The following is a 17,166-nucleotide window of genomic DNA, read 5'->3' as shown; positions in this document are numbered from 1 at the left end:
CTTTTTCCTTCCCCAGTTCAGGGAAGTTCTCAGCTATTATTTCTTCAAGTACACCTTCAGCACCTTTCCCTCTCTCTTCCTCCTCTGGGATACCAATTATGCGTAGATTATTTCTCTTTAGTGCATCACTTAGTTCTCTAATTTTCCCCTCATACTCCTGGATTTTTTTATCTCTCTTTTTCTCAGCTTCTTCTTTTTCCATAACTTTATCTTCTAGTCCACCTATTCTCTCCTCTGCCTCTTCAATCAGAGCTGTGGTCATCTCCATTTTATTTTGCAGCTCATTAGTAGCATTTTTTAGCTCCTCCTGGCTGTTCCTTAGTCCCTTGATCTCTGTAGCAATAGATTCTCTGCTGTCCTTTATACTGTTTTCAAGCCCAGTGATTAATTTTATTACTATAGTTCTAAATTCACTTTCTTTTATATTGTTTAAATCGTTTTTGATCAGTTCGTTAGCTGTTGTTATTTCCTGGAGGTTTTTTTGAGGGGGATTCTTCTGTTTCATCATTTTGGATAGTCCCTGGTGTGGTGCCGGACTGTGGGGCACTTCCCCTGTGCTGTCTTGAATAACTTGCATTGGTGGGCGTGGCCGCAGTCAGACCTGACCTCTGCCCCCAGCCCGCCGCTGGGGCCATAGTCAGACTGGTGTGTGTCTTCTCTTCCCCTCTCCTAGGGGCGGGATTCACTGTGGGGTGGCGTGGCCTGCCTGGGCTACTTGCACACTGCCAGGCTTGTGGTGCTGGGGATCTGTCGTATTAGATGGGGTGGATCGGCAAGGTGCATAGGGGCAGGAGGGGCAGGCTCAGCTCACTTTTCCGTCAGGGCCCTGTGGCACCAGCAGTGAGTCAGAACCGCCGCTGGAGGGATGGATCCGTAGAAGCACAGCCTTGGGTGTTTTCGTGGTGCAAGCAAGTTCCCCGACAGGAACTGGTTCCCTTTGGGATTTTGGCTTGGGGATGGGCAAGGGAGATGGCGCTGGCGAGCGCCTTTGTTCCCCGCCAAGCTGTGCTCTGTAGTCCGGGGCTCAACAACTCTCCCTCCCATTGTCCTCCAGCCCTCCCTCTCTCCGAGCAGAGCTGTTAACTTATAACCTTCCAGATGTTAAGTCCCCCTTGCTGTCCGAACACACTCCATCTGGCCCCTCCACTTTTGCCAGCCAGACTCGGGGGCTCTGCTTGGCCGGTGGGCTGCCCCTCTGCCCTGGCTCCCTCCCGCCAGTCCGTGTAGCGCACAATGCCTCTCCACCCATCCTACCCTCTTCCGTGGGCCTCTCTTCTATGCTTGGCTCCAGAGACTCAGTTATGCTGGTCTTCTCGTGGTTTTCTGGGTTATTTAGGCAGGTGTAGGTGGAATCTAAGTGATCAGCAGGTCGCGGTGAACCCAGCATCCTCCTACGCTGCCATCTTCCTTCAAAAAAAAAAAAAAAGTGATATTTGTTTCTTGAAAATACATTTTGATCTGGTTAACAAGAAGGGATTAATTATTAATCCCTTCCCTCAGTATTATGGACTCTTATTTATGTACAAAGAACTTTTATAACTTGGATTTTCCTGTAGCTTGTGAAATATTATATTTTACGTGAAAAGCTTTCATTTCTAGCATAAAACATAGGCTAATAAAAATGATCAGTGTTTTTAAATTTCTTTTTTATTCTCACTTTAAAATGCAATGCTTTTGGTTTTAAAGATTACAAGAATATATAAAAATGCTTAGAATAGGTTTTCATATCTATATTGATTTAGCTTTCTAAATGTAATGTATTTTAAAATCTGCAACATTACCTATGGACTTAATATTTTCTATTTAGTTATAATGCAGTATAGCATTAGAGTAAGTCCAGCCAACATTAGGAAAGCTTCTGTTGAGATATTTGTTTAACTATTTGCAAATTCACTTAAAAATACTTGTATTTTAAACATGCTAAATTGATGGTATGCAAGTAGGAAAAACTATGTGATATCAATTTTATTCCCATTGCTGTATTGGGCCAATTTTTTAAAACAAGAACCTGTGTTAGAGTTGAAGGAACTCCAAGTAGTTCTCATAGCTCAGCAGTATAAAACACAATCTGTGGCCATAATAAAAAAAATATTCCAGCAGGTTCAAAGAGATTGGGGATAAAAAGCCACTCATTTGCTTTTTTGTAGAAGCAGTAGCAATCTGCAGACAAGCTATTCTAGCTTCAAAACAGTATGGTAGATGGTTTTCTGGAACTTGCAATTACAGAAATCCACTTTAACCTCTCTTTCTTACTGGCAGGTGTCCCATTGGCTTGCAGCCAGAGGCTGCGAGTGTAGTGCAGCCGGTGTGTCCCCCAGAGTGCTGAAAATGCCGACACTCCAGCTGGCTGCTCATAATTGCACTGATTGTGGTCTGACAACCCAGAGCTCCAAGAAAGAAATGTGATGAATATACGAAAATATTTTACAAATTTGATCAGATTACAAATTTCATCTCTCTTTTTTCTCCTCTATAGATATGATATCTGCACTTATAAAAATAAGCCCTGTGGAACATTGGGTAAGTTTTTTATGAAGGGAGGATAGTTCAGATTGTCTTTTTGGTCCAGTGACTTTACTCTTCATCATTAATTTGGTCATTTTCCCTTCTGGCACATCTGAAATTACTCCCATAAATTGTTAAAAATTTAACCTTTGTGGTATGTCACTTACTAGGAAACAAGTGGAATGATGATTAAAAACAACTTAGAAGATGTTTCTAAATCTTCAAACAATCATGTTGAATCAAAAGTTACCACTCTATAATGTATTTTCCAAAAATACCAAGGAATTTGAGAGCAAAGGAAAGCAAACAGCATCTTCAAATATCAGGCTAGGAAAGGAAAGGGGGAAAACTGGGGGGGGATACTTAAAGGAGAGATGTTGTGTTCTTAATGTACTTCCTTCGGTGCAATTTTGTGGAACATGTATATCCCTATAAGTTAGGATATTAGAAATTTTCAGTACCTGAACAATAATAAAATAAGAGAGAGAGAGAGAGAACAGGAGTATTTTTCTTTTGCTCCCCAAATATCATTTGTTTTTTTGAAAAGTGTTTCTGTAGTATTTTAGAATTTAAAAAATTACATTTTGTTGCAGAGCATAACCTCATTCTGGTTAAAAGTTAACTGCAAATATAAATGGAGGTAAATGATAGCTTTCAAGTAGACTTAATTGTTAAACAACTAGAGTTATTTTTAAGAACAGGCTTTTTTTTTCTATGATAAATTTTTTAGTGTCATAGAGACTTTATACAGACACAAAAGTTAAGCACCTGAAGGTGAATTTTCTACTGTCTCTATGAAAAGTCTCAATTTTCTTATATGTAAAGGAACAATTGTGAAATCTATTCCTATGCCCCTCAAAAGAATTTTGGGAAGATCAAATTTAAGTAGAAATGGGAGAAAAGATGTTACCCAATTTCCTAGGGAGTTCAGAAAACCACCTGTTTATAGAGACTTGTCTTGATTTTTATCTGCCTTTCCACTCTTCTCCTACCGCATTTCCCTTGGGATTTAAGGGTAAAGAAGAAATCCCAATTAACCAATTTGAGTATTTATAGTGGAGAAGTTTGCTAGTTAAAAAGCATAATGGCAAAAGAGCTGTCTTTCCTTAGAGATCTCACTTCAAAAAGATTTAGGTTTTTACGTTAATTAGACAATGTAATTCATTGGAAAGGACCCTAAACTGGAAACTAACAGCTGGCTTTGACAGTTTCATTGCATTAGCCTTTACTCTTCATTTAGGACTTTGTTCCTCAATTTCCTTATCTACGAAGTAGGAGCAGTATCTGCCCTTATGCAGCAGGGATATTGTAAAAATCATTTCAAGAAAGATGTTTGGTAAAGAAGTACTATAAAATGCACTGGTATTATTACTTATTGTAGAAATTATACTGTTTAACCTAACCTCTCTATTATTCAAATTCAATAAAGCATTTACTAAGTGCTTAATCAATTTTAGGTACAATGGACACTAAGCTTCAAAGCTAGAGCTTGTATTTTTCTAGTATATATATATTCTGAGGATATACATATGTGTATATATGTATACATATACATACACATATTGTATTCTGATTTTTGAAGGTAGATTATTTACATTGAGATATGTTCTTTATTAGGATATTAGTAATAACACTGCCTGTACTTTTCTTGTTATTTTTACCAAAGTAGATTCACGATATTTTTCTACCCTACATCTCTTTTTTTCCCCCGAGTATGTATTCCAACTTTTATAATTTATTAATTTCTCAAATGAATACAATAATACTTTAGTACATGTCAATGCATTTTCAAGCTCAGTATAAATTATTTTTCAAATTATAAACCATTGTAAATTATTTTTTGTATTATGTCACGGTGAAAACTGAGTGCATATGTTTACATGTGTTGACCTTCATATGTGGAAAATATATTATCAGTACAGAATTTATCAGGTTTTTTTCTTTTTGGGTGGTTATTCTGGCAACTTTCATGTTGGTTTTATGCTAATACTTGCATATTGTACTTAGTACTTCTGATGACCAACTGTTACATGGCTAAGTAGATTTAAGGGTGCAAACTGTGGCCATCAAACTGAGGAAATCTAAATGACCCAAAGAGTAATCAAACCCCTATTAACACAATCACACGTAAGAACTTTGACAACTTCAATTTTATAGAAATACAGAAAGTTGTAGGGGTTGTAAAAATAACATCTAAATTATTTTATTTCACTTAAGATTAAGCTCTGCATTTTCAACTAGTAGTTATTTCCCAAATATGTTCTTTCTAAAGTTGTTCTTTTAGTAGAACAACTAAGTTAATTTTCTATCAGATACAGAAGTAAATCTGTGCTTGCAAATACACCTTGGGGAGTCATTGAGAAAAATACTACCACATGGCATAGACCAAACAACCACAATAACAACAAGCAAAAAGCTAACCCATGGAATAATATATTTTGGAAAATAGAAGAAATGTTAATTTCACAATAATTATTCTTTGTAATTGTTTTTTAGCCATATTTCATAAAGCTCAAAACAGAAACATTTTTCAGTGTGGCTTTGTTCTTCCAATATCATGGATGATATTGAACTCAATAGCTTAAAGCCAGATAATCTACAGCAAACGTTTTTTGTATTCTTTCTCTCCTTCTCCTTCTCTCTCTTTCTCTTAATGGAATTTGGAAGTAACATTGATTAAATATTTTTGATTAACAAAAAAAAATCAAGTCACCTTGCCCCAACTAGTACCTCTTTTTACTTCCTCTTCTTCAGGTCTCAAGACTTCTAAGTCAGTAGAAGGACACTACAAGATAACACTAGTATTTATAATAACTCAGAGAGGCAGAAATCAACCTCTTTCCCAACTCCTGCTCCTTCCACATAAAACAGTAGGAAAAGCAAACAGTCTATTAGGTAATCTAACACTGACCTCAACTTTGTTCCAGTGTGGCTATTATGTTCATATTTTATATTAGAAGGTACAGAGAAACAATTTCTAGAACTTTCTTGTCAGTAAAAATATTAACTGAATAGCTGTTACTATTCCAAATTAGTGTAGCTGGGAAATTGTACTTAGCATAGAACATTGTTTATTGCAGTCAATAAATATTCATTGAATTGAATTCGAACCACTTTTTGTGGGGAGATAATTATTACTTGGGTAATGATAGTAGACTACTAACATATAAAATATAAAATGTTTTTTCTACTTTTCCTTCAATTTCTTCTAAATAACTGTCATCCCTATATGTGTTAAATATGATTTGGCATCTGTTTCCTTATGACACATGACATTTTATCTTTCACACAAAAATTCTTTTTTCTAAGTACTGTTTTAAAGTTATGTATTAATTCACAGGGCATGATATTTATTTGGAAGTAAATATGAAAGCTTTTACAGGCCAAAATTCCCAAGGGAAGAATACCTTGAAAACATAACATTTCACTAAAATCAGCAAGTTAACACTGTAGTTTTTGCTTTATTAGTAAAACTAAGGCATTGAAGGGGGATGGGAGAGGGATAAATACACTGAGTGCGTGAAAGACTTGCTTTCCATTAAAATACCAAAAGACACTGTTGCATCACTACCAGGACTGATTTCAGAAGATTAAAAAAATGCAAAACCTATTTTTTAACAGTTCTCCTTTTTCTCTTTTGAATCATTCATTTTTGCTTTTATAAAAAAAAGTCATTAAAAAATTATTTGGGATTCCCTTTTTTTGGTAACTAAAAAGTTGCTTGTATATTTTTATGAACCCACTAAACTTAAACAGATCTCTTTAGAAAAATAATGTGGATATATTTTGCTTTCTACAGCCTAAAGAATGTTAAAATAGAAATGCTTTCTTGAATTCCCTCTTCTGGCTCAAGTTACTAGGTGGTCCCAAGTTACCAGAAGTAAAATTTATAAATCTAACCCCTAGTCTAGACATTTTCCAGCACTGACTGCAGTTCAAAAAATATTAATGTCTAGCCGGCAAAGTGAAACTCCCCCCAGTGATTTTGCAAATGACTAGAAAGTTAACCTTTTGCCAACTGCTCCTTCTGTGCATGGAGGTTATTAAAAAGAATCCAGGCATTTATAAGTATGGGCTTTTTAAGACTGAAACACCTTGGCTTGACCCTTTGTGTCTCCTTCTGTTTATTCAGGCTTGGCCTCTGTGGCTGGAATGTGTGAGCCTGAAAGGAGCTGCAGCATTAATGAAGACATTGGCCTGGGTTCAGCTTTTACCATTGCACATGAGATTGGTCACAAGTGAGTGAGTTTAAGAAAATCAAAATAAATTTTAGAACTCCACTCTTTTGAGCAACTCATAACTACTGTGTGGAACGCCTGTGCTCAACCGTATTTTACCGCCTTTTTGTCTGATTTCAATAGAGAATGTTATCATTTGGGGTGTTGAGATAAATCATCTTAAGAACTGGAGACTTGTTAAATAATCTTTATGGTTCAATGACCCATAGTTTTAGAGTGGTGAATGCACCACACTTAAGTTTTGTTACATGTATTTGAAATAATTTACCTTTAGCATGGTCTGCTCATCACCTAGTTCCTCCAAGTTAAATTGTTTAAGTGATCTGTTTTTTCATTAAGTGACAATACCTATATATTTTAAAATCACTATTGACACTGCTACCATAAAGTCTGCTTTGACTTTTCACTCTTCATACAGCTGTGAACATACCTTTTCCAAACATAAAGTTTGTGCAATTGATGCTGTGTAACTTGTGTTTTCAGGTGTACTTGTATGTCACTGAAACACACACACACACACACACACACACACACACACACACACACAATCAAAACTGATGTTACAGAGAGCAGTGAGACATCATTTTCATCACTTTTTAGGAGGCTCTGGAGTTTTTAATATTTGCTTTAAATAAATCTGTGCCCCAAACTGTCCTATGGCTGTCCCCCCGAATACACACACATAGCAGTAAAATCCTTACTTTGTTTATTTCAAGCAACAGGCAGTAGTAAATGTAAAAGCCTGCTCATGTGGAAGGAGAGAAATTTGAAAACTGTAAAAGGATAGTCAAACAGTTTTAAGTGAAACAAGCAGCCTATTTGCAGGAACTCCTGACATTTGTATGATTTAAGTTTTACAGTCTACTTTTTTGGTAGAGAAATGGATGGGGGAAAAGAAGAACAAATAGAAATGAATGTTTATTATACACTTGCCTCAGAGGTCATTCCTAAGATAAATCTGTAGTTCAGCTATTTTTTTTTTTCAAAGTGGAGAGTGAAATTGAGTCAGTCTGTTGCATTATTTTGAAGATTGCAATTTAAATTGTACCAAATTAGTGTTGATTTATGTAAATGCAAGTGACTAGCAAGTTTAAACCTAACTTGATTCAGACATGAGGAAAAGTCAGTATTACAGTTTTAATGAAGTCTTAAAAATATTGGTATTCTAGTTTCCATTGCAATAAACAGCAGGAGTACAAAAGGGGAAAGCCTCTGAACCAGTCAGTTTATCTTCAACGCACTTAAAACTCTGGCTCATTAATGACTGTCATAATCTTATGCAACCAGACTGAATTTAATAGGTTCCGTTGGATTCAATTACATTGAAAGGTTAGGACAAGTAACATACAGTGGATCAATTATGTATGTATGGGAGCACCATTTCCACATGCAGTCATAAGTTAGTCAGTGTCAGCAGATGCATTGTAAGGCTCATTCTTGTATGTACTTAATAGCTGAAGTGAGAGTTTATCTTTCTTTGTATCTTTTATTAAGATGAAGATTCTAACTGACCTTCTCTGTCAGAATTCCTAGAGTCCTTTTTGTTGTTTTTGGCCTCTTGGGTAATTCCTTCTAATTCTTTGTAAGATGAATGGTTTGTACCTTATGTAGAAGATTATGAAAGAGAAGTAGAGTATCAATATACCTTTTAAGATTTATATGCTCTGGAATAACTTTATTTCGCAACTAATTCTTGTTTGATAATGCAACTGCTAAAAAATGAGGAGGTGGGGAATCTACAAAATGCTTTATGTTGAGAGCCAGAAGAAATTCTTCCATTTAAAAATATTATTTGACAAACTAAAAATCAGCTATCTTTCCATGTCCAGTTGATTAATGGGTCAGTTTCCTCTATTCCCTTTTCCCCAGACAATGAGGCGGGATATATCTAACATATCTTTTTCAATGTAACAAATTATTATTTTGTCACTTAAGGAAAATCTATTTCATGGATGGAGATCCCTTGACTTGTTTTTAAGATCTTGGGCTTAGCTTTAAGGAACTTAGCAAGTCAACTCTGGCACAACTCATGGCATCACTAAAATACAATCCCCTATTCTCCCTGAAAGAAAGCAACAGCCATGGTAAATATATCAGGTATAGTTTTCAGATAGAGTGTGCTGAATTTTTATAACTTGTGTCATTTAGTAGGATGGATTGTAAGTGATGTGACAATATCTGCAGGTTCATCACAGTGAAGAATATTTGACTATAAATTATTGAGAAGTGCCCTCATTGAATCACTAGACTGAAGATTTTCAATGTATTCTTTACATTGTGTAGAATATGGTTTTGCACCCACTGTATACTTGTGTAGGTATAGAATATCCATTTTAAACAGCTATGGGACAAATTTTTCCTTGAGTAGGCCTTGGTGACCACTTTTATTGGTGGGGGTGGGGGGTGGACCATACGGGAATTGAATTAGTGACCACTTTTATTTCTCTCCATGGCTTTGTGAAAACAAGAAAGATTGAGGTTTATGCAATATTTAAGTAACATGTCTAGCTGTAATGTAGCTATAAGCCAAAGGCAATTAATGAACCTTATATAAATGAATGTTCATTGAAATATTTTTTTGTTAATAAACTAGTTGCCATAGATTTCAGCAATTGAAAAAATTGAAAAAATTTCAGCAATTGAAAAAATTATGATGTTGAAAGGGGATGGCAAGAATTCAACCAGACTTCTTTATGTTGAGAAAAGTCTGATGTTTCCACATGGTATAAGAATAAATAATCTTAAAAAGATCTTAAAAATTGTCATAGTTATTTGAGATGCATATTTCAATATGCAGGACTGACGTGACAGGATGTCTGAGATTTACTTTGAAAAGAAAATGAAAAAGAGAAAGATAAGGCAAGAATAGCATCTTGAATTTTATCATCTTGAAAATGTATGAATGGGAGTTCATTATGCCACTCTTTCTACTATTGTACATGTCTGATATTTTCTCACAAAAAAGAATAGGTTCTAAGATCATAAATCTTTTAATTATCTTAACCCATTTATTAATTAATCATGATTTAATGAACTATAACTCTGATTTTGAGAGAATTTATGGAAGTGTTAAATGTTTTAGCAAAAGCTGCAGGTGTATATTGGCCTTGCTTTTGGAAATCAGTACCAATGTTTGGTCTTACCGATAGGAATATAGAAGATTGGTTAAGAGATGATTTTTTTTTTTTTTTTTTTTTAAGGAGAAATGTGGCAGACTTCATGACAAAATGGTAAATTAGGCTACCTGTATTAGGAAGCTCTTATTACTATTTTCTTTTATCTGAACTTGTCTTTTCCTGTTGCAAGTACTTAGGTTGTCTCTAAATGCTTGATTAGGGCTCTACTTTCATAATAGAAGGCTAATAATTAACATACACTGAGGGATTCTTAATATTTGAGACTGTATTTGGGACTTTAATGCTTTTTGTCTAGTTTTGATGTCAAAACAATGTTAATCTTATAAATGAGTGAAGAAGTATTCTATTTTCTGGAAGAGTTTGCTTTCCCATGAGTACATTTTAAAACATTATTTTGGTATAATTTACATACAATAAATATGCATACATTTTGAGTATGGATCAGTGATTTTTGGCAAATGTATATAACCGTTTAACCACCACCATAATCAAGATATCAACATTTCCATTACCTGAACAAGTCCCCTTATTCCCTTTTATAGTCAGTCTCCACCTTTTCTCTGGGCCCAGACAGCCACAGATCTACTTTCCATCACTATAGATTAGCCTTGTCTTTTCTATAGTTTCATTTAAGTGGACTTATATAGTGGGTACTCTTTTGTGATTAGTTTCTTTCCCTTAGCATAATGCTTTGGAGATTCACCCATGTTGTGTGTACCAGTAGCTTTGTTGTTGTTGTTGTTGTTGTTGTTTTCTGAACAATATTCCCTATTAATAATGATAGCACCTACCACATTTTAGGTTTTTTCTAGTTTGGGGCTATTATGATGAATAGAACTGCTGTGAACATCCACATGCACGTATTTGTTTGGACATATACTTTCATCTCTCTTGGGTGGTACTGTTGGTAGTATGGTATGTGTTAGGTTCACTCTATCATAAACTGGTTTTCAAAGTGTCTCTATACCACTTTACATTCTCACTAGCAATCTCTGAGAGTTCTGATTACTTCAAGATCCTTGCCAACATTTGTTTTTGTCTTTTTAAGTTTAGCCATTATTATGCATTTCAGTGGCATCTCATTGTAATTTTAATTAGTTAAGCAACTATTTTCTGGTAAATAGTGATGTTAGTGATGATGAGCATCTTTTCATATACTTATTTGTCATTCATTATCTTCTTTGAATATCTAGTCAAAATCTTTTTCCCACTCTTTCTTTTTAACTGTGGTGTTTTCTTCTTATTGAGTTGCAAGATTTCTCATTATAACCTGGGTAAAAGTCTTTGTCATATATACATAATGTGACTGTGACTATCTTCTCCAGGTCTGTTGTTTGCCATTCATTTTTTTTTAAGGTATTTTGTAAAAAAAACAAAATTTAAAAATTTTGATGAAGTGTAATTAAAAAATTTTTTCTTTTATGGCTTGTGTTTTTTGTGTCCTGAAATGTCTTTGCCTACTTCAAAATTGTAAACGTTTTCTTCTGTATTTTTGTCTAGAAGTTTTATACTTTTAGCTTTTTATATTAAGATCTATGATCCATTTTGAGTTAATTTTTTGTGTAGTGTGAGGTAAAAACTCAGGTCCCTTTTTTTGTCATGGATATCTAGTTATTTTAGCACAATCTTTTAAAAAATTGGTTGGTTTGTAGTTTTAATATCTTTGTTGAGTTCTGTATCAGAATAAAGTTAGTCATACAAATTAAATTGAGTTGAGTTTTAGTGTTAGAATAAAGTTAGTCATATAAATTGCTCTATTTTCTGGAAGAGTTTGTACACATAAGGTTAATGTTATTTCTTCCTTAAGTGTTTGGTAGAATTCACCAATGAAGCCATCTGAGCCTGGAATTTTCATTATGGGAAGATTATTGATTAATAATTTGGTTTTTAAATTAAATATAGGATAGCACATTATCTAAATCTTTTGAGTTTTTTGTTAATTATGTCTTTCAAAGCATTTAGACTATTTTAACTAAATTGTCAATTTATTATCATGCAGTTTATAATAATCCCTTGTCTTTTTTAATGTCTGTCATATGAATAATGATGTTCCACCATTCATTCTTGATATTTGTAATTTGTGTTTTCTCCTTTTTTCTTTTTTTTCCAGCTTTATTGAGATATAATTGACATATAACACTGTATAAGTTTAAGGTGTACAACGTGATGATTTGATACACATATATATTGTGAAATGATTACCATGATAAGGTTAGTTAACACATCCATCACATCATATAATTAATTACCTTTTCTTGTGTGTGTGGTGAGAGCATTCAAAATCCACTCTCTTAGCAACTTTCAAGTATACAATACAGTATTGTCAACTATAGTCACGATACTCTACACGAGACCTCCAGAATTTATTCATCGTATAACTGGAAGTTGTACACTTTGAATACCTCCATTTTCCTTCACACTCTAGTCCCTGACAACCACTAGTCTACTTACTGTTTCTAGGATTTCAGCTTTTTTAGATTATACATATAGGTGAGATCACACAGTATTTGTCTTCAATCTGACTTAATTCACTTGTAATTCCCTCAAGGTTCATCTTCAATGAACCAAATGACAGGATTTTCTTTCTTTTTATGACTGAACAATATTCTAGTGTGTGTGTGTGTGTGTGTGTGTGTGTGTGTGTGTGTGTGTGTGTCTGTGGATCTATATACCACATTTTCTTTATCCATTTATCCCTCGATGGACACTTAGATTGTTTCTATATTGTGGCTATTGTAATTAGTTCTCCAATGAACATCTATTTGAGATAGTCATTTCATTTCCCTTGGCTGTATACCCACAAGTGGGATTTATGGATCATATCGTAGTTCTGTTACTTTTTTGAAGAACCTCCAAACTGTTTTCCATAGTGGCTATACCAATTTACATTCCCATCAACAAGGGTTCCCTTTTCTTCCCTTTCTTACTGGCTTTTGTAATCTATTGTCTTTTCATATTAACCCTTCGAACAGGTGTGATGTGATATCTCATTGTAGTTTTGATATGCATTTCCCAGATGATTGGTGATGTTGAAAACACTTTTCCCCTATATTTTCTTCTAGGTCTTATGCTTAAATCTTTAACTCATTTTGAGTTAATTCTTATGAGTTGTGCAAGATAGGGGTCCTGTTTCATTTTTTTGCAGTCCAATTTTTTCCACCCCATTTACTGTGGAGGACTATTCTTTTCCCATTGAGTATTCTTGGCACCCTTTTATTTTTTATTTTTTTTTATTTACTTATTTTTATTTTTTATTTTTTAAAATTTACATCCAAATTAGTTAGCATATAGTGAAACAATGATTTCAGGAGTAGATTCCTTAGTGCCCCTTACCCATTTAGCCCATCCCCCCTCCCACAACCCCTCCAGTAACCCTGAATTTGTTCTCCATATTTATGAGTCTCTTCTGTTGTGTCCCCCTCCCTGTTTTTATATTATTTTTGTTTCCCTTCCCTTATGTTCATCTCTTTTGTCTCTTAAAGTCCTCATGTGAGTGAAGTCACATGATATTTGTCTTTCTCTGACTAATTTCACTTAGCATAATACCCTCCAGTTTCATCCACGTAGTTGAAAATGGCAAGATTTCATTCTTTTTGATTGCTGAGTGATACTCCATTATGTATGTGTGTGTGTGTTTGTGTGTGTGTGTATGTGTGTGTGTGTGTATGTGTGTGTGTGTGTATGTATATATATATATATATATATATATATATATATATATATATATAAAACACATTTTCTTTATCCATTCATCCATCGATGGACGATGGACATTTGGGCTCTTTCCATACTTTGGCTATTGTTGATAGTGCTGCTATCAACACGGGGATGCATATATCCCTTCAAAACAGCATACTTGTATCCTTTGGATAAATACCTAGTAGTACAATTGCTGGATCATAGGGTAGTTCTATTTTAAATTTTTTGAGGAACCTCCATACTGTTTTCCAGAGTGGCTGCACCAGCTTGCATTCCCACCAACATTGCAAAAGAGATCCTCTTTCTCCACATCCTTGCCAACATCTGTTGTTGCCTGAGTTAATGTTAGCCATTCTGATAGGTGTGAGGTGGTATCTCATGGTGGTTTTGATTTGTATTTCCCTGATGATGAGTGATATTGAGCATTTTTTCCTGTGTCAGTTGGTCATCTGGATGTCTTCTTTGAAGAAATGTCTATTCATATCTTTTGCCCATTTCTTCACTGGATTATTTGTTTTTTGGGTGTTGAGTTTGATAAGTTCTTTATAGATTTTGGGTATTAACCCTTTATCTGATATGTCATTTGCAAATATCTTCTCCCATTCTGTTGGTTGCCTTTTAGTTTTGCTGATTGTTATCTTCACTGTACAGAAGCTTTTTATTTTGATGAGGTCCCAGCAGTTCATTTTTGCTTTTGTTTCCCTTGCCTTCAGAGACATGTTGAGTAAGAAGTTGCTGCGGCTGAGGTCAAAGAGGTTTTTGCCTGCTTTCTCCTTGAGGATTTTGATAGCTTCCTGTCTTACATTTAGGTCTTTCATCTATTTTGAGTTTATTTTTGTGTATGGTGTGAGAAAGTGGTCCAGGTTCATTCTTCTGCATGTCGCTATCCAGTTTTCCCAGCACCACTTGCTGAAGAGACTGTCTTTATTCCATTGGATATTCTTTCCTGCTTTGTCAAAGATTAGTTGGCCATACGTCTGTGGGTCCATTTCTGGGTTTTCTATTCTGTTCCATTGATCTGACTGTCTGTTTTTGTGCCAGTACCATACTGTCTTGGTGATTACAGCTTTGTAGTATAGCTTGAAGTCTGGGATTGTGATGCCTCCTGCTTTGGTTTTCTTTCTTGGCACCCTTTTAAAATGTTAGTTGACCACATGTGTGTGTGTGTGTGTGTGTGTGTGTGTGTGTGTGTGTGTGTTTGGGTTCCCTGTTCTCTTCCATGGCCTCCAGTGTTGTGATGCCACCAGCTTTTTTCTTTTTCAAGGTTGCCTTGGCATCTTTGGGTCTTTTGTCATTTCATACAAATATTAAGATTTCTGTGAAAAATATCATTGGAATTTTGATAGGAATTGTATTGACCCTATAGATGGTTTTGGGTAGTTTGAACATTTTAACAATATTTCTTCTATCAATCTCTTATTGTCTTCAGTATACAGTTCTTTTACCTCTGTATTTTTAAAATTTAATTTAATTTACCTTTTTATTTTTTGTAAGCTATAACCCAATGTACAACTTGAATTCATGATCCCAAGGTCAAGAGTCACGAGTTCTACTGACTGAGCCAGCTAGGTGCCCCTGATTAAATTTATTTCTAATTACTTTATAGTTTTGTTTATTTGTTTTTTATTTAAGAAAATTTTAATGTGTTTATTTATTTTTGAGAGACAGAGAGAGAGGCAGAGCACAAGTGAGGAAGGGGCAGAGAGGAAGAGAGACACAGAATCCAAAGCAGGCTCCAGGCTCTGAGCTGTCAGCACAGAGCCTGATGCGGGGCTCGAACTCATGAACTGTGAGATCATGACCTGAGCTGAAGTTGGACACTTAATTGACTGAGCCACCCAAGCACCCCTCTAATTATTTTATAGTTTTTGTTTCTATTGTATATGGGATAGTTTTATTTCTTTTTCAGATTGGTCATTATTCTGGTGTAGAGAAACACCACTGATTTTTGTATGTTGATTTTTGTAATCTGTAATTTAGTGAATTTATTAGTTCTAACCATTTTTTGGTGGAGTCTTTTGGATTTTCTGTATTCAAGATCATGTCATCTGTGAACAGAGATAATTTTACTTCTTTATTTCCAATTGGATGTCTTTCTTTTTGTTGCCTGATTGGTCTGGCTAGCACTTACAGTGCTAAGTTGAATAGGAGTGGTGGAAGTATGGCGGATATACTTGTCTTGTTCCTGATTTTAGAGGAAAAGCATAAAACTTTTCACCATTGATTATAATATAGCTGTGGGCCCATTATATATGGCTTTTATGATGTTGAGGTTGGTTCCTTCTATATACCTACTTGGTTAAGAGTTTTTATGATGAAAAGGGGGCACCTAGGTAGCTCAGTTTGTTTAGCATCTGACCCTTCATTTCAGCTCGGGTCATGATCTCATAGTTTGTGAGGTTGAGACCCATGTTGGGCTCTGTGCTTATAGCATGGAGCCTGCTTGGGATTCTCTGTCTTCCTCTCTCTCTTCCTCTCCCCTGCTCGCAAGCACTCTCTCTCTCTCAAAATAAATAAATAAAGTTTTTATGATGAAAAGATGTTGAATTTTGTTAAATGCTTTTTTTAACTGAGATTCTCATGTTTTTTAATTTTCATTCTATTAATGAGATGTATCAAATTTATTGATTTGCATGTGTTGAGCCATGCTTGTATCTTAAGGATGAATCCTACTTGATCATGGTTTGTGAATATTTTAAGGTATTGTTCAATTCATTCTGCTACTATTTTGTTGAACATCTTTGTGTCTGTATTCATCAGGGACATTGGCCTCTAGTTTCCTTCTTCTGAATGTATTCTTCTGTTCTTACTATCAGAGTAATGCTGGCCTTGTAAAAGAGTTTGGGAGTGTTTGCTGCTGTTCAGTTTTTTGGAAGAGTTTAAGAAGGATTGGCATTTTTTTTTTTTAAGATTTTATGTTTAAGTAATTGCTACACCCAATATGGGGCTTGAACTCACAACCCTGAAACCAATAGTCACATCCTCTACTGACTGAGCCAGCCAGGTGCCCTGACATTAATTCTTCTTTAAATGTTCGGTAGAAATCACCAGTGAATTTATCTGTCCCTGGATTTTTCTCTTTTGGGAGGTTTTGGATTATTGATTTATCTCCTTACTTGTTATTGGTCTGTTCAGGATTTCTATTTCTTCATGATTCAGTTTTAGTGGGTTTTACTTTTTTTTAGGAATTTTTCCTTTTCTTCTACCTTATATAATTTATTGGTGTATACTTGTTTGTACTAGTGCCTAATGATTTTTGTATTTCTGTGGTTATCAATTGTAATGTCTTTTCTTTCATTTCTGAGTTTTTCTAAGTTTTTGGCCTGTCTTTTCAAAAAAGAAGTTCTTGATTTTATTGATATTTTCATTGATTTTCTAGTCTCTCACTCATTTATTTCTGTTATGATCTTTGTTATTTTTCCTACAAAATTTGGCCTTATTTTGTTCCTTTTTTTTTCTAGTTTTTTGAGGCACAAAATTAGATTGTTTATTTGTGATCTTTCTTTTTTTGTTAGGTCAGCATTTATCACTGTACTCTTCCCTCTTAGAATTGTTTTTTCTGGGGTGCCTGGGTGGCTCAGTAGGTT

The 17,166-nt window shown here is 34.8% G+C and overlaps 1 protein-coding gene across 1 annotated transcript in view; it reads left to right on the top strand.

The window, feature by feature from the left end:
* The window catches only part of ADAMTS6 (ADAM metallopeptidase with thrombospondin type 1 motif 6), a 297,415-nt gene that overhangs the window by 117,008 nt on the left and 163,241 nt on the right, over positions 1 to 17,166 (top strand). The window contains exons 7-8 of the mRNA XM_030321954.1: positions 2,477 to 2,520; positions 6,638 to 6,743. Coding sequence (XP_030177814.1) covers positions 2,477 to 2,520; positions 6,638 to 6,743 — 150 coding nt within the window. The remainder of the gene's footprint in view (positions 1 to 2,476; positions 2,521 to 6,637; positions 6,744 to 17,166) is intronic.

The sequence above is a fragment of the Lynx canadensis genome, chromosome A1 (genome assembly GCF_007474595.2).
Source record: "Lynx canadensis isolate LIC74 chromosome A1, mLynCan4.pri.v2, whole genome shotgun sequence".
In the NCBI taxonomy this organism is placed as follows: Eukaryota; Metazoa; Chordata; class Mammalia; order Carnivora; family Felidae; genus Lynx; species Lynx canadensis.
Note: the sequence above shows the minus strand (reverse complement) of the source record. Positions and strands in the feature narration are given on the sequence as shown.